At 53.2% G+C, this 22,310-nt stretch overlaps 2 protein-coding genes across 5 annotated transcripts in view; both read right to left on the reverse strand.

The window, feature by feature from the left end:
- Window position 1: 1 nt before the first annotated feature.
- On the reverse strand, window positions 2-17,170 carry LRRC16B (leucine rich repeat containing 16B). Its single transcript, XM_006835414.1, has 40 exons — window positions 17,131-17,170; window positions 15,544-15,638; window positions 14,896-14,946; window positions 14,737-14,796; window positions 14,541-14,656; window positions 14,228-14,325; window positions 13,930-14,000; window positions 13,762-13,835; window positions 13,461-13,536; window positions 13,284-13,372; window positions 12,701-12,795; window positions 12,394-12,480; window positions 12,135-12,244; window positions 11,942-12,019; window positions 10,782-10,858; window positions 10,596-10,700; window positions 10,426-10,495; window positions 9,892-9,973; window positions 9,676-9,772; window positions 9,459-9,513; window positions 9,215-9,387; window positions 8,934-9,002; window positions 8,583-8,676; window positions 8,397-8,495; window positions 7,864-7,992; window positions 7,595-7,708; window positions 6,951-7,126; window positions 6,113-6,200; window positions 5,861-5,998; window positions 5,510-5,573; window positions 5,158-5,366; window positions 4,693-4,793; window positions 3,822-4,137; window positions 3,407-3,538; window positions 2,663-2,729; window positions 2,474-2,563; window positions 655-771; window positions 396-578; window positions 148-258; window positions 2-27 (listed from the first exon to the last, which is right to left on the reverse strand). Exons 1-40 carry the CDS (start codon window positions 17,168-17,170, stop codon window positions 2-4), a joined length of 4,122 nt encoding a protein of 1,373 aa, XP_006835477.1.
- A 1,214-nt stretch (window positions 17,171-18,384) lies between these two features.
- LOC102810800 (dehydrogenase/reductase SDR family member 4-like) overlaps window positions 18,385-22,310 on the reverse strand; it is a 14,800-nt gene continuing 10,874 nt past the window's right edge. Inside the window, exons 3-7 of one of the 4 annotated variants that reach the window (XM_006835415.1) lie at window positions 21,081-21,151; window positions 20,931-20,982; window positions 20,490-20,624; window positions 20,027-20,082; window positions 18,385-18,499 (exon numbers count right to left, since the gene is read on the reverse strand). In XM_006835415.1, the coding sequence (XP_006835478.1) occupies window positions 18,385-18,499; window positions 20,027-20,082; window positions 20,490-20,624; window positions 20,931-20,982; window positions 21,081-21,151 (429 nt within the window). Of the gene's footprint in view, window positions 18,500-20,026; window positions 20,166-20,489; window positions 20,625-20,930; window positions 20,983-21,080; window positions 21,152-21,369; window positions 21,385-22,310 lie in introns of all 4 variants that reach the window. The other 3 variants (XM_006835417.1, XM_006835416.1, XM_006835418.1) reach the window with 3 other exon arrangements.

Raw genomic sequence — 22,310 nt, forward strand, 5'->3', positions numbered from 1 at the left:
GTCATTCTGTTCCTGGCTCACTGGTTCCTGCTGGGGACAAATTCAGGGAGTGCTGTTTCCTGGGCAGGGAGAGCCAGTCAGGGGGGAGGGGTATGTTGGACAGCTGGGTGGGCAGGGAACCCCGCCTCTCACCCTCTCCACTTCCACCTGTGGAGTCAGGGGGCCGTCTCCGATCAGGGTCCAGCTTGTCACAGGACTGTGCCCGCCTTGTCCTCTTGGGCTTCAATGGGGCGGTTCGGCGGCCTGGGTCTGGGGGCACTGAAATGATAGTCGAGGCAGGCCTGGTACATAGAGTGTTCACACCCAGAATGGGAGTTGATGTACACAGCAAGGTGCCAGAGGTGCCCTGAAGCCCACCCCCGCCCCTCCATCTCTCCACCAGCCAGGGTCTAGACCTTGGGCCTCAGGCTCCTCTGAATCTTGCTGTGAGTCCAGTCTCAGCCGAGCTTTGTTCACACCAGGGGCTGCACCCTCAGCAGAAGTTTCCTCCCTGCCCCCGGGTTCCTGGGGGGGCCGGCGGCCCCTAGGCACAGCCACCGGCTTAGGAGGTCGTGGAGCTAAAGGGGGCTCCTGCAGTTGGTAGAGGAAGGAAGATGCTGGGTCAGTGAGTCCCTTTGTCTTGTGCCTTCCCCACCTCCTTGCCAGTCCTCACCTTGGCATTCCTAGCTGGAACTGTCCTTTCTGGGAACAGGGTCCTCTCCTTCTCCTCCTCCCCATCTCGGGAGGCTGGGCTGGGACTCTGGCAACTGTGGTTAGGAGCACTTTCCTCAGCTGAGGGTGGGAAGAGAGGAGAAGCTTGCATACCTTCTCACAAGCCCCCCTTTCCCCATAAAGCTCGGGACCCCAGGACTCTCTCCCTCCAAGCTTACTTGCTCCCACATCTCTGCCTTTAATGCCCCTTCTTTGCCCACATTTCTTTAGTCCTTGGTCCCCAGGATCATCCTGAGTCCATCACTTCTGAAGGGGGCTCTGGTCTGGCTGTCCCTTACCCAGAGAAGGACCCTTAGCCCTTTCCTGTTGGGACAGAGGCAGGGCCCAGGGCCTGCTGGGTTCACAGGCATGGCTGCTCATCCAGAGCCGCAGTGCCCTGGGCTCTGCCAAGGGTGAAGTCTGGCATTCCCAGAACTCTGTCTGCCAGTCTGATGGAGATGGTAAGAGCCTCAAGTAGAGGTGCCCTGGCACCCTTCCCTCCCATCTCCTTACTTAGTTTTCTGCATCATGAGCCTGAGGGTGTGACACCTAGAGTGTGTTGTGTCTGTGAGGTGTGTGAAAGAGAGGTCTGGGGGTGCTGACAGTAGGGGTATGTGTGCATACGATCTGAGTACTGTGGGCTCCTGAATAAAGGCTGGAACACTGCTTTGGATGGTTTAGCTATTATTCTCTGAGTAGGATGGAAAAATCAGCAATGATGCTCCAAGTACTGGGTTGGCCATGGAGGATGGGGCTGTAGCATGGGCACTGCCAAGCCTGTCAGACCCAGCCTGGCTCTGTATTGAGGGAGTAGGATCAGGGCAGAATGGGAAACATGTGGCACGGGGCCCAAGTCTGCTCATCTCTTAGCTCTTAATGCCCTGGCCTGGATGGGTCGGAACTGGGCACTTGGTGGGTATCTATGTCTACAGGGAGATCTTGTCCATGTCAACAATGCTGAGGGGTCATATTTCAGGTCTTGGGGATACTGACTTCTCCCTATGAAAGGTGCTTCTAAACCCAGTAGAAGGGAAGCATCATGTCTGAAAGAATCCTCCCTCCCCGTATTCTTCTGGAGTCATGAAGTCAGAATGACTTGCTTAATGTCATCATGACTGGGGAATTGGGACTGATACTCAGGGTTTCTGACTTCCAAGTCAGGGCTCTTGCTCATGTGTGCCTTTCTTGGTGGTCTCCTTCTGAGTGATCTGTTTTTGGAGGAGGCTGGAATATTTGTTCTGGTATAGTTGGTTCTTGCTAGCCTCTTGGCTTGGCCACTCTCTTTTCAGCTAAGGTACAGAAAGAGGTGTTTTTCTAGAAGATGCCACTCTGCTGACAGTGAACAGAGGTGTCATGAGCCTTAGAGAATTCACCTGAAGCGTAGTGGTTACAAATCAGGCTGCAAATCTTAAGGTCAGCGGTTTGAAACTACCAGCTGCTCCGCGGGAGAAAGATGAGGCTTTCTACTCCCGTAAAGATTTACACCCTCAGAAACCCTGTAGAGGGTCGCTATGTGTCGGAACCGACTCGACAGCACGTAACAACAACAACAACATTGTGGCAAGGCAGAGGGAGAGGGCCAGTTTGGTAGAAACTTCTTGGGCTTGGGTTGTTTGATCTCTTTGATATGTAGCTCTATAAATATCCTTAAGTATTTTCACTGTGTTGACTTCTCACTGCCCCAGCTTGGTTGTAAATTCCCCAAGGCAGGGGCCATGGCTTCTGTTTCGTTGGACTCACTCTAGGCCTTCAGTGCTGATGCCCAAGAAGAGGCTTTCCATACCTATGTGCCATGTGGCCTCTGCTCGGCGCATGGCACTGAAGCTTGGCTTGGTACTTTGGGGTGGTGGTGGGGGCTTCCAGGCTCCAGGCCCTGTCAGTGGATGTGGGGGATGGGAATGAGGAAAAGGAAAATTAGGCGGAGCCCTTCAGAGAGGGTCAAGAGGAAGGGAGTGAGGGCCACCATTTTCACCTGCATCATCTGAAGAACGTCGCTTCTGCCAAGCCTGGGTGCTGCCCTCCAGGTCGAGGCCTGTGCCCTGAAAGGAGATCAAAGTCCCTCCATGAGCACAGTCCTTGCAGCTGACCCAGGGCTTCTGTTCACTAGATACTCAGACTGTGAGTCCCAGTGTGGTTCACTGTACTGCTGACCACAAGATCGGCAGTTCAAACTCGTCAGCTGCTCTCAGAAACCCATACAAGGTTGCTAAGAGTCAGAACTGACTTGATGACACACTACAAAAACTCAGACTGTGTTTCCCAAAGAGGGGCACCAATGCCACCTAGGGGCACAAAAAATGGTTTAAGATAGTTCACAAATTAAAATACTGTTATTGTAATAGGTGTGTGTTTATTTTATGTGTAGATAAATCATAACTAGCAAGACATTCTGAAATTTTAAAGATGCCAATACTTAGATTCAGATTATGTTTTTTAAAAAAAGGTGATTGATTTAAATAAAAAACATTCTGTAAACTAATACAGTGGTAAATGGAAAAGATATGTCAAATAATCAAAGTTTGGGAAATGAAGCTCTAAAGATATTTTTTTGACTCTATTTTCAACAAGTAGAGGCTCTCAGAGTAGTTAAGTGACTTGTTCAGGATCTCACAGTGTGTGCCTGGTAGGGGCCGGGCTGCAGCTAACCCCTTCTGAAGCCTATGTGGGAGGGAGGGGTTCTAGAAGGCGATCTGAAGGGTCTTCAGGCTCCCCTCACCTCTCGTTTCCCATCGAAACTCCAACCTTTGGCTCTCCCCAGTCCAGGAAGGGCAACTCCATGTATTCGGGCTGGCTGTTGTGACACTCCAGGGGCTGCGGCGCCCTCCCCAGGCTCATATACTTCGGTGCCCTGGAACAAAGTCTGATGTTTACATGTACAGTTCGAGATAAAGAAGGGGCTCCACAGGCAACAGGAGTCCTCCCCAAGTGAGTGAGCCCCAGACCATCCATGTAAGAGCCCCTCCAAGTGTCCTCTGGGCAACTATGTCTTCTCCATTCTCAAGAGTGGGGAATTGGAATGACCAAAGCTCCTAGAACCCCTGGAATTCTCTCATCCATTGTCTTGGGTGGGCATGAAAGGTGGGCTATGCAGCAGGAGAAAGGGAATATACAGCACCCTCTGTCTTACTTACCATCTTCCTACGGAAGGAAGGTCCCCGGCCCCCTCCAAATCCAGGGAGGAGACTGCTCTCCTCCTCTGGGCTCCAGCACGGGGAGGAGTTATTGCCAAGGCTGGGAGGGTCTGGGCTGGGGGGGCTCTCCTGAGTTGGGGGTGGAGGAGGGGGTGGAGGGAGAAGAAGCCCAGTGGTGGGGGACCCGGGCCCTCTCTCCCCCTTGAAACTCCGGGGTCGCCGGAAGTGAAACAGGCCTCTGCGCCTCTTCTTCTGGAGTGGAGGCAGTGGCGCCTCTGAGAGGCCTGGCCGAACGGTCCTCAGAGTCCGCGGGTAGCTGGGCAGAGACAGGGGTGAGTTAGTGACAAATGCCATGCATCAGTCAGAAGTCACTCAGGGTCCAGCTTCCTGTCCTATCTATGTTCTCCTGCTGGCCTGTAACCCTTTCCATTCAGTTCTCTGTCAACCCTTCAGCAGCCTCTTCCTTCCTCTCAGGCACCTTCCTCCCCACGTCTCCTCTCATCTTTGCCAAGTGACATAGTTACTCTGAACAGATGCTTAGGGGTTGGGGGCTGGTGGTCTACCTTGGGCAGTGACAGAGACATTACCTTTAGGTCTCTTCCCATTAACTCACCACCATTCTAGGGCCTGCTGTCAGCCACTTCCCATCCCCACTCTTTCTCCACCATCCTACTGTGGTGGTTCATTCTGACCCCATCATTTCCAGTGGTCATGGGGATATTCCGAGACCATGGCAGCTAAGAACGAGGTGGGGGAGGAACGAGGGGATTGCAGGGGCAATGTCTCTGAGAGACTGGCTTTGAGGAACTGACAATGAAGAGCCCTTCCTGTGCCTCAGGGCCTGCTGAAAATGGATGTCTAGGCATCACACCTGGAAGTTTCATCCATGACTCTTCGACTGAAGAAGTCCTCTAGTCCCTCATCCAGGCGTGTGGCCATTCCATTCTCCTGACGAGTCCCAGGCACTGGTACCTGCTGGGAGCAAAGTCCTGTTGGCTATCTTTTTGGGATAGGAAGTCCCACTCCCACTCAGGGCCTTCCCCTTTGGACATAGACTTTGTCTCTTCCTGACCCCACGGAAACTTAGACTTCAGCCCACCCGGGCATTCCTTGACTTGGTGAGTTTTGGCTCTGTCCTTCACCAAAACAAGAACCACCACTGTTCAGCAGATAGCAATTTCCTATCTGTAACAAGATCTAGCTCCCATCCAAACTGGATAATCTTTCGCCTGCCAATTCCTCAAGGTGTATCTCTGGTGTTTGTGTCTGAATTAGAACACCTGACTTTGGCATTGCTAAGTGAAAGTGGTCCTCTTATGAGGCCTTAGAGACTCACACTGGGCCGGCCAGGGCCTGGAGGGGTGGTCCTGGGGGGCCGGGGCCTCCCTTGTGTTTGGTGTCTTAGTTTGTAGCCATGAGTAGGCAGCTCAGATAGACCTTCCCAGGAGCCACTGGCTGTGGGCTGACTGCCTCCGAGACCTGAGAACCAGCCAGGGGGGATCCCCAGACTCCCCAGCTGGCCTTCCATGTCTTGAGGACTCCCACCTGTGTGGAGAGCAGTATTAGAGGGACAAGCAGAAGGGACAGGGAGGAAGTAGGACTGAGGGACAGAGAAATAGAAAGAGGAGCAGGGCCTAAGAAAGGTGTGGGAGCCTAGAGGGTGTTCGAATAGGGGTCAGGGGACTCACTAATGAAGGCAGATACTGGGCGGATTTTGCGGCAGCGTTTCTGCTTTTTGATGGCCATGGTGTCCTGCAGAAATGGAGACCAATAGTGGGGTCGGATCCCAAGTCCCATGAGCCTCATCTGGAACCTCCACTCCTCATTCTGTTTTCTTTTTGGGGGCCACCCTGCCTCCCCTCTTCAGGTGGTTTGAGATAGTGGGAGAAGGCAAGAGGCTGTGCTAGGCTGGAACTGGGGATGAGATCAGGTCCAGAAGGGGCAGAGAACAGAGTCCAGACAAGTGGAGGGGACAGTCTGTTGCAGGGTCAAAGGTAGGGTACAGGTTAAGGAGGTGAGTGGAGTTAGAAGGGACTCACAATGTTGGTCCCAAGTTCATCATCTGTGGTTTCCTCATGGTCATGGCTCCGACCTCGGCCCCGGGAGGACAGATCCTGCCCTTGACCTGGGGCCCCTTGTGGATCTGACAGTGTTCTTAGCTGGGCCAGGTGCCGGGCCTGGAGAATGACACGTGAACAAGATCTCAAGGAAGCTGTCCATCTCCCAGGGCCTGGAGGGGAAAGGTGGTCAGGGTGATGGGATGATGTGGTGTGGGGACTCGGAAGTCTCACCAGGCTCTTGTGAGAGTGGTATAGCTCCTGCAGGATCTCGTCCACTATGGAGTTGGTCAAGTAGGTGACCACTGAGAGCTTCACTTCACTGTGGGCACAGGGGGAGCAATTCAGCTTCCCCAGGCTTCTGAGCCTAGCTCCTCACCTTCTAGAGTATGGGCCAGCAGGTCTGCCTTAGGTTTACAACACTCACATTTCCATAAACACACACATAATCCTAACCACTAATACCACCAGACTAGATGTATGTATGTGGGGAGAGTGGGAAAAGAGAACTCGAAGGAAGAGGAGGAGGAAGGGGCTCCAGGTCAGACACTTGAAGCTCCAAGGAAACAGAGCTTGGTAAACTGGGGTGCTGAGTAAACCCTGCTGGTTGCTACTGTAAGAGGAGAAGCCAGGACTTCTTGAGTCTGGTTGCTTCATGGTGTGTGTAATAATTGCTTTGGCTGGATAGTGGCACCCAGACAGGGCAATGGAAACTGGGGGAACAGACAGCATAGGCCATGCAGGCACATTTTGTCACTTGCTTTGCCCACACCTCAGAGCAGGCTGCACCTTGTTCTTAGAGGCGATTCCTGGTGTATGTATATATGTGGGTATGTATGTGTACACCTGTGTGTGCACCATCCTGGCTTTTCAACACAAACACAGCACTTAGATTTCTAGGGCAAATACCAGTCAGACCCTGAGTAGCAAGGTTGCATTTGGTTAAAGATTTATCCCTAGTAATGGAGATTGTACCATTCATTATTCATTGCTGACAGCTAGAGGGCCCCAAGTCCCTAAGTGCTCTGGGTCAAATCCAGACCCACCCCCAGCCCTGCCCGCCGCCTCTCACTCCAGCTTGTTCTGAATGTCCTGCCCCGCCTGCTCCAGCAGTGCCCCTCGGATGAAGTTCCGGGGCACAGTGACACGCTCTGCTACATTGCTCAGCATCTTGTTGTGCCCCTCAGCCACACGCATGGCCACGGGGCATAATTCCTGTGTTAGGCTGACCATAGACTCCAGAATCACCTAGAATTGGGAGAAGAGAGGCCAGAGCCCCAAGGGCAGAGTCAGGGCTGGCACCTCAGTGCAGACTTTTAGTTTGTCTATCCCTCCTGCCCCCCACCCCCCATCCTGGCCCCCACACAGTGAGACAGAGAGACCCGCCTAAGGTCACAGGCTGGTTAGTGGCAGGGCTTTGGATGGTAGACTTTCCCACTTTCTGGCCATTGTTCCTTTTGCCTTATCACACAGGCAGGAATAGAGTGAGTCCAAGGATCAGAGTTTAGTGGGGAGAGGTCAGAGTTCACGGGCCAGAGTTATAGGTAGCAGAGAAACATCTAAACCTGATTTTGTAGCAATGCCTTGACACAGTGTGAGTGTGGTGGGTGGTCTCAACTTTGTGCATTTCCTTATTAGCCTCCAGTAATCTGCTCTAAGTGGACACCTTGGCCTAGGGCCTTGGTGTCTGCTGGGCTTCCCACCTCTAGAACTTGCCTGCAGCTCCTTGTCCACAGCCTTGGACACCTCACTGGCTACCGACTCCAGCCTCTGTCGGACAGGCCCATCATTGGCCAGCACATGGCCCAACTCATAGAGACTGGGAAACAGCTGAGGAAGGAAGGTATTACCGTCAGAGGCAAGAATCAGGCCTTACCAGGAGGACAGGCAGAAGTGACAGGGCCTGCACACTCCTGGGGTTAGCCTGAGTGGCCTTCCTGGGTTCAGCTGGCTGCTGGGGGAGGGTGGGGCTGCAGAGCGCTCACCGCCCGGGAGTTCTTGGCATCCTTGATGAGGTCCCGAGCATAGAGCAGCTCATCCTGCACGGGCTCCAGGGGGCACAGCCTCAGGGCCCTCACCTCCTCCTGCACACGACCACACAGCCGCTGCAACATCTGTAGTACAGGCAGTAGGAGTGTCAGGGATTGGCCAGGCCCCCCCATCTTCTCTGGTGGGTGCCAGGTGTCTGTAGCTGGGCAGCGCTACTGTACTCCAATGACAGTGCAGCTGACCCTGGATGGCCTAGTCTCTGACTCCCTGCTGGGGCATAGAATTGAATACCAGTCTTGCTTCCATAGTTCTGTATACCCTTGCTGGCGAGTCCCCTGCCCTCTGCCCACGTGTTTGTGCATGTCTGGGGCTCCTACTTCACATGGCCTGTCTTTTTGTTTTCTCACGTGCACATACTCATTCCAGTTGTGGGCACCGTGATATGGCTTTTACTCCCCCTTACCACAGCCTTGGATACCTCACTGCCCTATGTGCCCCATGCCCATGTGTCCCAGAGGGAAACGTTTACTTGCTCTGCGCTGCTGGTCACCAGGCCTTGCTGCAGCCTGAAGGCCTGCTCTTGAGGGCACGTCTGTGAGTGGTTGTTCCTCACCAGGCACCACTGGATCTGGAGATGGGGAGGGTGAGGGGGCAGTTAGGGCCTGCGGGTAGGGTTGCCCCTGCCCCTGGCTGTTCCACCCTACCTAGGCCACACCTTCTGCCAGATGTCCTCGGTTCTCTCAGGGGCACTGCGGTAGGCTTGGGAGATGTCGCTCACAGGGAAGGACATGAAGCGTAAGGTGTGGTTGCTGTGGACATAGCAGCACAGCTGGGTGGGTGAGAGCAGGTGAGGAAGGGAGGCCACCTCTCCCCAAAGACCCACCACCCCTTACTGACCATTTCTTCTCTCCCTTTCCAATCTCCTATCTGGGTTCTCCATCTTCTACTTTCTGTCCTAGTCCATTTTCCATGGCCCTTCCTAATTGTTCTGTGCAAACAGGTTGAGTAGGCTGGGGTGGGCCTGGATGTGATCCCCAGAGAGGCCAGGTCCCACAGGTCCACTCACCTCTCCAGGGCCCTCGCAATATCCAGGAAGCCCAGGGCAGATGTATTGTTCCGATCCCATAGGATAGTTCTGGGAGGAGGGTGAGCACAAACCGGTCACCCCTCCTTCTAGGTACCTATTAAGGGTCAGTGAGATAACCCTCATTGCAGCCCTCCCTCCCCTGCCGGGAAATGAGGCTGACTCAGATGGTTTGGAGGCTGGGGTCCTCCTGGAAGCTTGGGTGCACAGCATGGACAATTGGCAAGCAGGGAGGGTGTGTGTGGTGTATGTGTGGTCCCTACCTGAGGGAGGAGTTGATCTGTAAAGCCTTAGACAGCATCTTAGCCCCGATGTCCTCCATGCCATTGCCACTCAGATCCACCTTAGCCAGGCAGGTGTTGCTGCCCAGTGCATTGATGAGGATGCTGGTGCGGAGCTTCAGCCGGGAGTCTGCCACTGACAGTGACTGCAGGGACTGTGGGAAAGTTGGGCCTAGTCCCCGCAGCCCCTGGTCACTGTGGGTTCCCTCCCAGCCCAGTCACTCACACAGTCCTCTTCCTGGATCAGCTGCACCAGCTTGTGGAGAATCTCCTCCAGGGTCCTGCGAGAAGGTGGGGTTAGAGTCGAAGGGAAGGGGTTGGGGTCATGCTATTGGAGGAGTGACGTGTTGTGAGCTAGCGAGGGGGCCAAGGCCATAAAGTAAGCCACTATGGGGGGGTGGGGTGATGGGGCAAGGTTCTGTGGACATAGGAAGGGGTCTCACTTGGCCTTGACATTGAAGTTCTTGCCCAGAAACAGGTGCTTGAGAGACTTGTTCTTGCCAAGTGCAGGTACCAGCGTCAGGAGATCCGAGTCAAACCCTGGCCAGTGAATGGGAGAGGCCTGGCCTTGAGGTCTGAGGCCCGCTGAATTCCCTCAGGGTTTCTTCCCAGGCTCCAGGTCCCCATAATTCCCAGAGAGAGGAGGCGCCCCCACTCACCATTGTCTGAAAGGTCCAGGCTACCCACACAGGTGACAGCCCCCAGCTGTTCCTGCAAAGCCTGGGCTCCTGCTGAGCGGAGCTGCAAGGACATGGTTCAGGGAAGGGGGGAGGTAGGGATTGGGGTGCTTACACCTGGACTCAAGGTCACACCAGATCACTGGGGGTGGTGGGGAGTGGGGGCGCCAAACCAGAGACCTCTTCTGTACACCAGACCCTCCCCTAGGACCCTCTCAGGAAAAGCTCCTGGAGGCTACTTTAAAATAGCTTGCTCCTGCCCCCTGGTGGGAAAGCTTGGAAACTTGCAGCCTAAAGTTCTAAGTGGGGAGATACTGGGGCACAAGATGAATGGCCTCTGGAGGGAACCTAGACCACAGACTGAGCAGGAAGCAGTGGCCTAGACAGGTCAGGAGGTGATGTTATACAGGGGTAGCACAGGAACAAAACAGCTGGGGTTCCACTTCAGTCAAAGAAATACGCAAGAGGGGGAAGGGTGAGAGGCAGGTGGTGGGGTTGGGGAGACTGAGGGCTCACCTCACAACTGCTGAGGTCCAGGTGCAGATCACTAAGGTGACTATTGAGGGAGAGGCCCTGGAGCAGTGCCCTTTGGGAGGAACGTCAGTAGGTCTGCTTTTACCCCTTGCCCTCAGCTTCCCGGCAGTGGTTCCCTTGGATGCCCTCCTCCAACCCTGCACCCACCCAACCTGAGGGCCTCCAGGGGCAGCCGCGTGGTGGACAGGTTGACGTGGCTCAGTGTGTAGGCGCTGCTGAAGAACTGCTTGAAGGCTGGTGGGGCCTCCCGGCCCTTCCTGTGGAGACTCCTGGTATCAGCAAGGGAGGGGAAAGTCATGGCCTGCCGATTGCCTCCCTGCATCCCTGCCTGTCCCCACCTGTGGGAACAGCTGTTGCGCGCCAGGTTGAGGTAGGTAAGGTGGGAGCAGCACCCATGGAGCAGGGCGCCCAGAAGCTGTGGGGAGAGATAAAAGGGTCTTAGAGGCTGGGAGACTTGGGGTGAGCACTCCCTTCCTTGCTGCCCAACAGAGGCCTGGCGTTTCACTCTCGGAGGTCAGCCTATATTGTTTGTTGTTGTTGCTAGCTGCCATTGAGTTGGCCCCCACTCATGGTTACCCCATCCTCAACAGAACAAAACTCTGCCTAGTCTAGTGCCATCCCCATGACTGGTTTTGAATTAGGCTATTGTGATCTATAATGTTTTCATTGGCTGAGTTTTGGAAGACTGTCAGACCTGTCTTCCTATTCTTAGGAAGTCTTAGTCAGTTCAGCTTCATAGCAACACGTACGTCTCCATTGACAGACATGCGTTATTGGCTGGGAATCAAACCCAGGTGTCTGGCAGGGAAGACAAGAAAGAATTCTAGTACTAACCATCATGGGCCCTGTACTTAGCCTGTTAGAGTCTCAGTCCTTCCCTTTGTGGAAAGTGGGTGTACTCCCTGATTGGCCTCTGGGGGTGGTCACGGTGGTTTGTTGCTGTCTAGTTGATTCTGACTGATGGTGTCCCCACGTGGACACCATAGAACTGTTCCATAGGGATTTAAAGGTCATGACCTCTCAGAAGCAGATCACCAGGATTCTCTTCCAAGGTGCCTCTGGGTCGATTTGTACTGTCAAACTTACGGCTAGTAGGTTTAAGTGCTTAACTGTTTGTGCTACCCAATGGTGGTAGAGAAGCTCAAATACAGTGAATACATAAAGGTAGGTGACTTAGCTCAAGTTAGGAAAAGGCTCCTCTCCTCCTTTGGAGGATGTAGCTGGCACCAGGGTACACAGCGTAGTGAATGGAGTGAGGGTCAGCTTTCAACCTTGGGGGGGGGGAGGGTGGCTCACATAAAAGGCTGTATAGGTGAACTATGGAGCTTGCTTTATAATCCACCTGAACCCAAGTCCCACCAGCTCTGCCTATCTTATCTCCTGCTAAGTGGCATTCTCCTCCCATCCCACTTCTGGAGTCAGGAAGAGGGATGAGGCAGAGACTCCTCCTGGGTTCCCAAGATACTTCAGACTGGCTCTGCTGCCCCCAACCCCTCACCAAGTCAATGGCACAGTCAGTCCCTGACAGGTCCAGGTGCACCAGGGCATTGGGCTGGGCCAGGAAACTGTAGAGGGCCTGGAGAAGGAAGGACAGAGGGGCTGCAGGGAGGAAAGGTGAAGGACCCCCTCTAGACTCTCTCAGGCCTGAGTGTGCTTCTGCAGAGATGTGAGGCCATATTCCATGGACTCACATTGGCCTCATCTGTGGCGAGCAGCCCAGGGTTCTTGCTCAGGTCCAGGTATCGAAGGGAGCTGGCAAAGGCTGGATTGGCCCCGAAGGTCTGGCCCAGTGCCTGGAGTCCTGAGCACAGCAGGCACTGGACTGGGTTGGTTCCCATTCCCACCTCTCTCCCCGCCCAACAACCTTCCCCACTCCCCTTCGCCCTCGGAGACTCAACACTCCAGGCAGCCTTTAGGGAGGGTCAGGGTCAGGGGTCTCCGTGTGAGTACCTCGAGGGGAAATGGCAGTCTTGGCCAGGCACAGTTTGGTAAGACCAGTGGGGAAGCAGAGGAGCTGCTGGCTCAGACTGAAGAAACCTAGGAGTGGAGAGAGAAATGGGCAGCAGTGAGAGGCTGGGCAGCAGACACAGATGGTAGTCAGGGAGTTCAAGTAGGTTGTAGGCCTGGGGTCAAGGATGGAGGTGCTGGGGTGGGGGCTGGAATCAGGCTGGAGAGCCCCTGTTTAGACCTGGGTTAGGCTCTGGGTCAGGATGGGGTCTGCATTGTGATGGGGGTAGGATTCAGGGCTGGGGCTCACCCTTGTCCTCGATGGGGTTGTGGGACAGAGTGAGGGCATGCAGCACACAGCTCCTGTTCTCCCCAAACACCCCGGCCAGCTTCTGGACAAAGTCCCTTCAGGGAAGGGTAGGAAGGATTTGGCCTGAGCTGGGCCCCAGGATCCAGCCCCTGGGTTTTCCCTCCTCCTCCACCTGCCTGCCTGCCTAGGACTGTGTTGGTCAGAGGCCCCCTGGAGTGGGGAGGGAGAGGAGAGAGACAGAAGCCTCCCAGGGAACTTGTCACCACGTCCCACACCTTGGGAAGCTGTGCTTAGACAAAGTCCAGCTTCAAGTCCTCAAGATGGGAGCAGTCCATCCTGGTGGGTAATGGAAAAAGGGGTGGGGCGGGGACATGGCACATACTGAGACAAGGTCATGGAGCTGGTGCAGGGAGGCCAGGAGGCCACTGACTTGCTGTGAGCCCCCTTTGGGTCTCAGCCTCCTCTTCTGTAAAATGAGGAGCTGAAAGAGATAGTCCAGAGACCCAGCGCATCATGTTCTGAAGTTCTGGAACCCTAAGACTACCTAGGGGGCACCACGGCCCAAGTTGGAGGCTGGCCTCACGTCTTAAGCCCCGCATTGTCCAGCACCAGTTCTTCGAGGCTCCCTGACTTGCTCAGGGTATGTAGCACCTGTTCTAGCACTTCAGAGCCCTGAGGACAGAAGGGAACCTGTAATCAGGAACCAAGACAGACACCACCACTCTCCACTCCATCCCCGCTGGGTCCTCCTGGTCCCTACCAGCCGCAGGTCCTTGCAGTAGAGTTTGGTGAACCACTGGTTGTAAGCCAGGGCTGCCACCATTAGGGCCAAGTCGCTGTGGAGAGATTTAAGTGGGCAACAAATGGTCAGCTGGTGGCTGGGCAGGAATGGAATGGGGTGGTTGGGCTGGGGAAAGAATGGATGGGTAGGTGGCAGTGGGGCATGTGGTTGGGGAGGCAGAGCTGGGACTATGGGTGGCACTAGAAGGGAGATTTTGGGAAGTGCTAAGGGTGGGGCTGAGATAGGAATTTGGGAGTTGAGTCTCTGCTCATCTGCTTACCGGCTCTCCAAGTGGCTGAAATCCAACAGATTGAACTCCCGATTATCCTCTGCATGGTAGATGGTGTCCACATCCTTGGAGAGGTGTAGCTGGGTCACACCTGTTCCCCCACCTTCTCTGCCCCCTCCCTCTGGGTCCCACCTGCCTGCCTCCTGGGCCCCAACGCACCCATTGCACCTCCTCTCGGCAGTGCAGCCCATTGTAGTCACACAGGGCAGCATAGGTTTCGGAGAAGCCACCTGTGAGGTAGGAGATGGGCTGGGTCCATGGAGGGAAAGAGGGTAGGGAATAGGCTCGGGGTTCAAGGAAAGATCAAGGTCATATTTTATACCAATGCCCGTGTTCCTCCTGAGAGTTCATGGGGTTTTCAGGGTAGGCAGACTCTCCCTTCCCCCACCTTCACAACTGGCTATGGACACGGGTCAGGGGGTTTGGGACCTGCTTCCTCAAGTCTGCCCCTGCTCACCGCAAACACTGTGAGTAGTAGATGTGGAAGTCTCAGAGTTGGGGGATGTGTCTCGGGGTCCCTCTGGGGTGTCTGCATTTCCACGCCGGATCAGACACCTGGAAGGTGAACAAGCCCATCCCAGAGAAAGGTGGAAGAGATGCTGTTAGTGTTTCCCCTAGTATAACTTCTGGATCCCCAGGAAAACGCAAAAGTAGGGGTATGAGACCTTTCTTCTTGGTATCTCAGGAGCTCAGGTCCAGGGGAAGGAGGGATAGTGGGAGAAGTCTCCCTACTGTGTAACCCCTTGAGAAGTGCCTCCTTTGCCACTCACCCAGGGCCAGGGCAGACCTTGGAGAGGGCGGAGCTCACGTGTCGGGTCACCTGGTCCACGCTCTCAGCTGAGGGCAGCCGCATGCTCACTATGCCACGCTCTGTTTCCACCAGAACCTGGGGGAGAGGGAGTAAGGCCTTAGATACCGACTCCTCCTCTGGCTGGCCTAATCATGGGACTCAGCCCTGGTACTTACCTGGTTCTGGCTGAGCGTGTTGAAGGCGCGGATCTCCAGGACATTGAAAGAGCTCTCCACCTGGGAGTGCACAGGGATGGTTCAACTCATGGTAAAGGCCTAGGTAGCCAGGCTTAGGTCAGAGCATGCTGGATGTTACCACTCTCCAGCCTAACTCACCTTAGCTGGGACCTTAAGGGGGAAGAGGTGGAGGCGCCAGGAGGTCAGGGCCTACAAAGAGAGGAAAGCATGGCAGCACTTGTTGAGCTGCTGCCTAGACCCTGGTCTCCCTGACTCCTTCTAGTCGTCTTGTTGCTGTTGTTCGGTACCACTGAGTTGGTTCCAACTCATAGTGACCCTGTATAAGGTTTCCAAGGAGCTGCTTGGTGGATTTGAACTGCTGACCTTGTAGTTTGCAGTCCAGTGCTGATCCTACAGTGCCATACTGGGAGTCCTTTAGTCACCCTAGCCTGTGTGTAAATGAGCCCTGGTGGAGATATGGTTTAGGCACTGGGCTGCAGTTCAAACCTACCAGCTGCTCCTCAGGAGGAAGATGAGGCTGTCTGTTCCCCTAAAGACTTACAGCCTCAGAAACCCTATATAGGGTCACTATGAGTTGGAATCAACTTGATGGCAGTGTTTGGTTTTGGTTAGCCTGTGTGTAACTCCTGCCCGCAGTAACCTCTGCCTAAGAGCCCTTCTTTTTGTGTCCAGTTCAGTCCTGTGTCCTCCCCAGGTCTGTGTCTCTTCAGCTTTCTCCCACCTCTGTCTCCCCTGCTTTCCAGCCCAACTCCTTTCAGCCCCCTCCCCTAAGCTCCCTGCCCTCACCAGTACTCGATCCTCAAACTTCTTGGGTTTGGTCTCCAGCTTCACACGGTGCTGTTGGAGCACAGCCCCTTGGCTCAGGCACCTCCGGATGCTGTCTGCAGGTGGGTGGGGGCCTGCTCAGAGCACCCCTGACCATGCCCATCTCCTCCCTCACCTCCCCAGGACTCTCAGATAGAAGACAGAGGCAGATGGGAGGAGAGAGAAACAGAGAGACAAAGGGCAGTGACAAAGATGCTTCTTTCTTGGATGCTTTTTCTCTTTTTAGAGAGGGGTAAAATGTGGGGGAAAACTCTAGCTCCTCATGTCCCTGACAGTCGCTGAGTAACACTGTTTGTGGAAAGGTGTGTCTTACACTTGTGAGGGTGTGATGGATAATTCAACCCCTGCCCTACAGCAGCCCTCACATAGACAGTGAGTCAGTGTGTGGGGCATGGGATGTTCCTTTGATTATATTCTAGGTGGCCTGGCAGTATGTGTCAGAAACCTTTTACTACGAGTGTGTACATGCCATCTGAAGGTGCCAGGGAGTCTGTGTGTGGCTATGGTGGGATGGAGAAGTGTGAATGAGTTAGCTGTGCTTGCTGTTGTAAAAGGGGCACAGAGCCAGACAGTTTTTGGTATGTGTGTGTAGGGTTGGAGGGGTAGGGAGAAGTTAGTGTTTAAATTCTGCTGGCAGAATCATCCAGATATCCCATAGTGTGTGAGTGTGTGTGTGGGTGTAGTTTCTGTAAAGCTGTGTGTACACACATCTCATGATTGTGCTGTTGTGTAGGTGTGGGGAATCGCCACGGTACAGCATGCCTCTTGAGTATCCTTGAGTGTCCTGGGATCTGTGTGGGCTAGCCTGTGCTTCCGCCTCCCTCTGAGAGATAGGGTTCTGGCAGGGCAGTGGGGGTCGGGTCTTGGTTCTGTCTGAGTCTGAGGACCATGCAAACATGAGAGGACTTGAGGTGAGGGCAGAGGCTAGAGTGAAGGGGCGGGCTGGGACCGGCGACTACGGAGCGAGCCGCAAAGACCCTACTCTTGATTTCCTCTCCAACCCTCTTCCCTGACTCCTTTCTTTGCCCCACTATCCTGGACACTACCTGGTTCTTAGGAAACTCTACAGGATCAGTTCCGGGGCGGGGCCGTGAGGAGGGAGAAGGTGTGGAGTCAAGCGCGGTCAGGACCAGGGGCAGCTCCCACCGCCAGGCGGGCCTGGCCCCTCCCGGTGGGAAAACCGAAAACCGGGACTCTCCGGAGGAGAGACAGGACGCCACACTGGTGGGCCTGGAACGCTAAGAGTCAGCCTCAGGGAGTGCCAGGGGACTGCACCTGTCACCGAAGAGCGGGACGGGCGGCTGCGGGACAAGGAAGGTCCTGATAGGGTGAGGCGAGAGAGGGCAGCGGAGGATGCTCTGGGGACAGCGATGCCGAGCTGGGGATGCAGGGGAAGGGGCTGCCGTGGAGCCGGGATGCATGGGAGTTGGGGGTGGTGGTGGTGGTGGCGGGAGGCACTGGGGCTGGGGCGTACCGCGGGAGGAATGTACTGGGTCTGGGATGTTCCCGGACGGACGGGGCGTCCCGGAGACCAGGGCAGCCTCGTACCTTGCAGCTCGCGGGTGAGCTCCGCGCTGGGCTTGGCCATGGCGCTCGCTGCTGCTGCTGTTGCTGCAGAGGAGCCGCCGCCGCTGGGGAGCCGCGGCACATGCTAGACCCGGCTTTGGCTGGGCCCGGGCGCGGAGCGCTGCAGCAGCGGCCGAGCCCGCTCCCGTCAGGGGCGGCTGCGCGAGCGCTCCTCCTCCCGCCCCGCCCGGAGAAGTGCTCAACGGAGCATGCGCACCGCGCCGTGTGAGACCCCCCCCAAGCGCGCTCGCGCGGACGCCTCCTGCCGACTCCCGTGTGCGACCCCTAGTGTGCGTCGCCTGGCGCCCGGACCATCTCCGAGCAGGGGCAGCACTCCCATTTCCGTGTCACCCACTGCTTGGACACCGTGGGCAGAGCTCATTTCTTTTGTTTGCAGGCCTGCGTACCTCTACCTGGGCCATCCTTCCAGGGTCCCTCCCTTTTCCCTGGCGGCTTAGGATACGTCCAGTTTGACCTCCCTGATATGGTAGGGAGCTTGGGGTCAAAAGCGATTCTGGGAGAGAACCCAGCAAGATCAGGGGAGTTCGTCTTTCCTTTCCCGCTCACGCAGCTTTAAGGATCCTTGAGGCGTCCCTGGCGCCATTCCCGGGGGCGTGAGGTTGAGAGTAGCGCCTGGGAGTTCCCGTGCCACCTCCTCCCAGCTGGCAGCTCAGCAGACACTCCACCCCTGAGCGTTGTGCTCAGGTCTGGGAGAAAGGGAGGTTAGGGAGATCCAGACATCCAGCCTGCCCAGACTTCTGCTTTGCCCAGCTACCATACCTAAGCACCCCACACTTTAAAAGAAATACTGTGATTCAAAGCGACAAGATCATCTGCATTTTATTTGCATCTCATTTGCAAGTTGTTAATTTCCAACTCTGTGCCTTCCACTCCAGGTTCTTTCTCTCTCATCTCTCCAATTCCCCAGATGCCCAGAAAAAAAAATTAGTTGGTCTTTGTCAATGTAGACTCAGCCTTCTCTGCAGGCCTGCCCTGTATTATCAAAGAGAGTCTTTATCCAGAGCAAAAGCCACAACCCTGGGCCTGGTAAGACCACACCTTGACTGTAGGGAAGGCTGTCTCTTTTCACAGGGCAGAACTGATTTTTGGGAGGTGGGTTATAATAAGGTAAGCAGTAAGATAGGCAGGGGGTGGGGAAGGCTGGTCTGTGACTGCTGGAACAGAACCTCGGAGGCTGGAGTCCAATCTCTGCCCTGGTGGGCTCTCTCCAGCTCCTCAGAGTCGGGAAGGGGCCCCTCCAGCCACCACCACGGTCTCTCCAGAGATGTAGCTGGCATCTTCAGAGCACAGGAAAGACACGATGCCTGCACACTCCTCTGGCTCGCCTATCCTGGGAAATAGAGGAAACAAAGAAGTGAAAATCAGACTGACCAGGCCCTTTGACCCTGGTCTACAGGCAATGACTTTTACTTAATCCAGAATTATCAGTCAGAGAAATGGCAAAGGTTCTGGTATCTGGATACCTATACCTATATATTGTCATGTATATATAGGTTTGGTTACCTATATACTCACCACAATAAACAACAAAAGAACAATCAGATGACCTTTCAGGACCAGTGGACAGACTTCCCATTCATTATACAAGAGTTACCATGAGAATAAGCTGTTATCATGTAGTGTCAGCATAAATACTGTACTCAGCAACAGTCAATATGTATCACATTCAAATAACATATGAACACTGATTTTTAGAGAACTCAGTGCACCAAGTTATAAATGACAGAATAGGGAACAGTTATTTCATACCAACAGAATCTGTTTCACATGTACGCAGACTAAGTGTCAGGGAGCCTGTGATACAGTAAGTGGTGTGTTTAATAAATGATTTCATTTGTGCATGTTCAATATACAGAAACTTTTCAAGGAATATACTTTTATCCCTTAAAGTCAGGTTCATTTTGTGAGGATGTGCTACTTCCCATTGTTTGCATGAGTGGTTGCATAATTAAAGGATAAGTGTGATCTAACTGCCATGGAATGCTCCAGAGGTAGGTAAGTGAGTAACGAAAACCTCAAAGGCCTGGATTAGTGCTTCTCCATCCTAGCTGCACACTGAAGTCATCTGGGAAGCTGAAAGACAACATAAAAGATGCCCGGGTACTACCTTAGACTAATTTCTGGGAGTGAGCATGTGTATTTCAAAGCTACCTGGATGGTTCTAATGTGCACCCAGGATTGAGAAGCCTAGGGCAGAACTGTTCACTACAATTCAGGCATGTCCAGACCCTGACTAATGAATAAGCTGTGAACTAGGGTTGCAGTTCATGCTGGATATCAGAGTGGCTTTTGGAGGATTTGACACAGTCTAGGATGTCTAGACCAATAAAAAGGTAGGTGTTTTTGGTATTTGTCCTTGAAGGCAACAAGATGGAAGAGAGAGTAGGACAAGAGAGTACTTAGAAAGGAAGTGTTAGAAGCAGAAAGCTTGGAAGAAAGGGAGCCATATGAAGGATCCTGAAGAGTTTGGCTAACCCATTGAGGAAGACAGTAATTTTCTCGGGTTTGGGAATTCTGGGCTTTGTAAAGCTCTTTATTCCTATTTTTTATGGGCTGTAGAACCAGCAAGTGAAGCTTTGGAAGCATGACTCTTTTTATTCAAGGGAACTAAAAAAGTGTGTGTCCCTGGTGGTGACAGATGCTCAGAGGTGGAGACAAACACCCAGGTGGAGAAAGGAGTCAGGACCCCTCCCAGAGCTCTGTGTTTGTTTATTTGTTGTTTGCAATGAAAGTGGGCTCTTTGCACACTCCACTACAGCAGTACAGTGTTTATGAACTTGTAAAGTCTGAGTTTGGGGCAGCAAGACCAAACCCTTCCATCTTTATCCCTCTGACCCCTCCACTGTGACATCTTTACCTTCTTATACGCAGCATTTCTTTGATGCTTTCCTCTCTCTCTTTGTCCATCCACATCTGCAGGAAGAAGGAAGAAGCTAGGGGAAATCTCTTTATGGGAGAGAAGAGGAAACTGAGAGACAGAGATGAGAAGAGACTGCCTGTCCTCACAAGACGAAGACTGAGGAGACTCCTCCCACTTTCAGTCCCTTCCTAAGTCCCAGTTTTTCCCACCATCCTTTTCGGTTTCTTATTGGTGAGACAGTTTGCTGGTCTTCAAAAAGTAAAGTCTCCCCAAGTTCTCATTACTTGAGAAAGGAGTGTGGTGTGTGTATGGGTCTGATCTGGTGGCTGGCTGGCGTGCAGAGGGAAAAATCCTAGGGGGAAGAGATGGAAATTGTTGGGAGCTCAGGACCCAGGCAGATCCAGGAAGATGGATCCCCTTTAGGGATCACTTGGTAAATGGCAGGCCTCCCCTTTCTCACCACATGGCTGAATTTGGTCTTGATGAGTCCAGGCGCCAGGCAGTTCACCCTAATGTTCTTTGCAGCTAGCTCTGTGGCCAGGTTCTTGGTGAGGCCTACCAAGGCTGTTTTACTAACATTGTAAGGGCCCAGAGCCTGAAGAAAGGAGAGAATGGGTTAGTATCTTTCCTTAGTTTATGGTTTCTTCTTGATTCATATCTTTAGACATAAAGGGCAGTGATCAATAGGGCATCTTCCACAAGTGAGGGTCACAATTAAGAAACTGACAGGTGGCTAAACTACTCTCAGGTTAGGGGATGTGCAGGCAAGGCATCTATTAAGGGGTAGAACTTGGTGTTGTGATTCCCAAAGGGGTCACAAACTTTTCAGAATGGCTGGAGAGAAAGGAAGGTGGAGGAGGATGGAGGAAGGGAAGAAAGTAGCAGAGAAAGGGGATCTTACAGGAAATGGGGTGTAGGCTGCTAAGGAGGCCACAAGCACCACTGAACCGCCTCTGAAAAAAGAAGGAAACTGATGCTTTCCACAGTGGAAACAGTCTTCAACCCTGTGTGGACTCCCACGGCACTCAAGCTCCCCGCTCACTCTTTGTACCTTTGTTTTTCCATCTCTGGCACCACTGCCTTTGTCAGCAGGGCTGCGGCCTTCACATTAATGTCTAGAATCTGAAATGAAGAGAGAAATGAGTTAAAGGAGGCAGGGTGATAAGAAGTTAACAATAGGGTTCCTAGTATCTGTTAGATCTCAGAGGTGATCTACTGTGACCTTTCAAGTGAAGAAACCGAGGCTCATGTAGAAGGCTCAGCTGGGTAATGACACATTAGGCTCAGGTGAGAAAGAGAGGCGCTCTTTTCATCTGGTTTCTTAACTAGTCAAGTATGACTTAGCCCAGAATGGACTTAAATTCTTAATGCTGCCTTGGTTTTCTGAGTTTCTTTCAGCTAGGGAGAGGCTGAATTTGGGTCTGCCTCTGGACTTTTCCTAATGTATGCTGTACTTCTCAGGGAAATATGTCTGACTTTGGTCACCAGGGCACTGTTCCAGAACTTCTCTGGCCTCTGTAATTAGGAAGTGAGATGTTCTTTGCCCTCCAGGAGGGATTGCTCAGCTGTACATTTATTGGAAAGTAGGATCACAAGGAAGAAGCGCTGGCAGCATAGTGGGTTATGAGTTGGGCTACTAACAGCAAGACTGGCAGTTTAAATCTACCAGTCGCTCCATGAGAGGAAGGTGAGGCTGTCTGCTCCTGTAAAGATTTAGAGCCTTGGAAATCCGATACCGGGTTGTTAGACATTAGAACCAACTCCACGGCATACAACCACCAGCACCACCAGGATCACAAGAAGGGCTTTTTTAATAAGAGGAGCTGGGCCATAGGCTAAAATAAAAATCCTCATGTCCACAATTTAAAACAAATACATGACATGTGTTTACATCACTCGTAGAAACTGCTGGGATTTTCTTATTCTCCCTCTGCCAACATTTTATTTTGAAAAATTTAAATCTTACAGAAAGCTGAAATAGAAGTACAATGAATATCCAGATATCCTTCACCTAGATTCACCAGTTGTTTACACTTGGTTTATTTGCCCTCTGTATCTATCTATCTATTGGTGTATCTATCTATTGGTGTAGATTAGCACTGGATTGTGAACTACAAGGTCAGCAGTTCAAACCCACCAGCTGCTCCTTGGAAACCCTATACAGGGTCAATATGAGTTGGAACCAACTCCATGGCACTTAATAACATCACAATAACACCACCTATCTATATGTAATCACACCCATGAAAGTTAATACTGATAATAATAATTTTATGTAATA

This window comes from Chrysochloris asiatica, unplaced genomic scaffold, assembly GCF_000296735.1.
Source record: "Chrysochloris asiatica unplaced genomic scaffold, ChrAsi1.0 scaffold00017, whole genome shotgun sequence".
NCBI classification, from domain to species: domain Eukaryota; kingdom Metazoa; phylum Chordata; class Mammalia; order Afrosoricida; family Chrysochloridae; genus Chrysochloris; species Chrysochloris asiatica.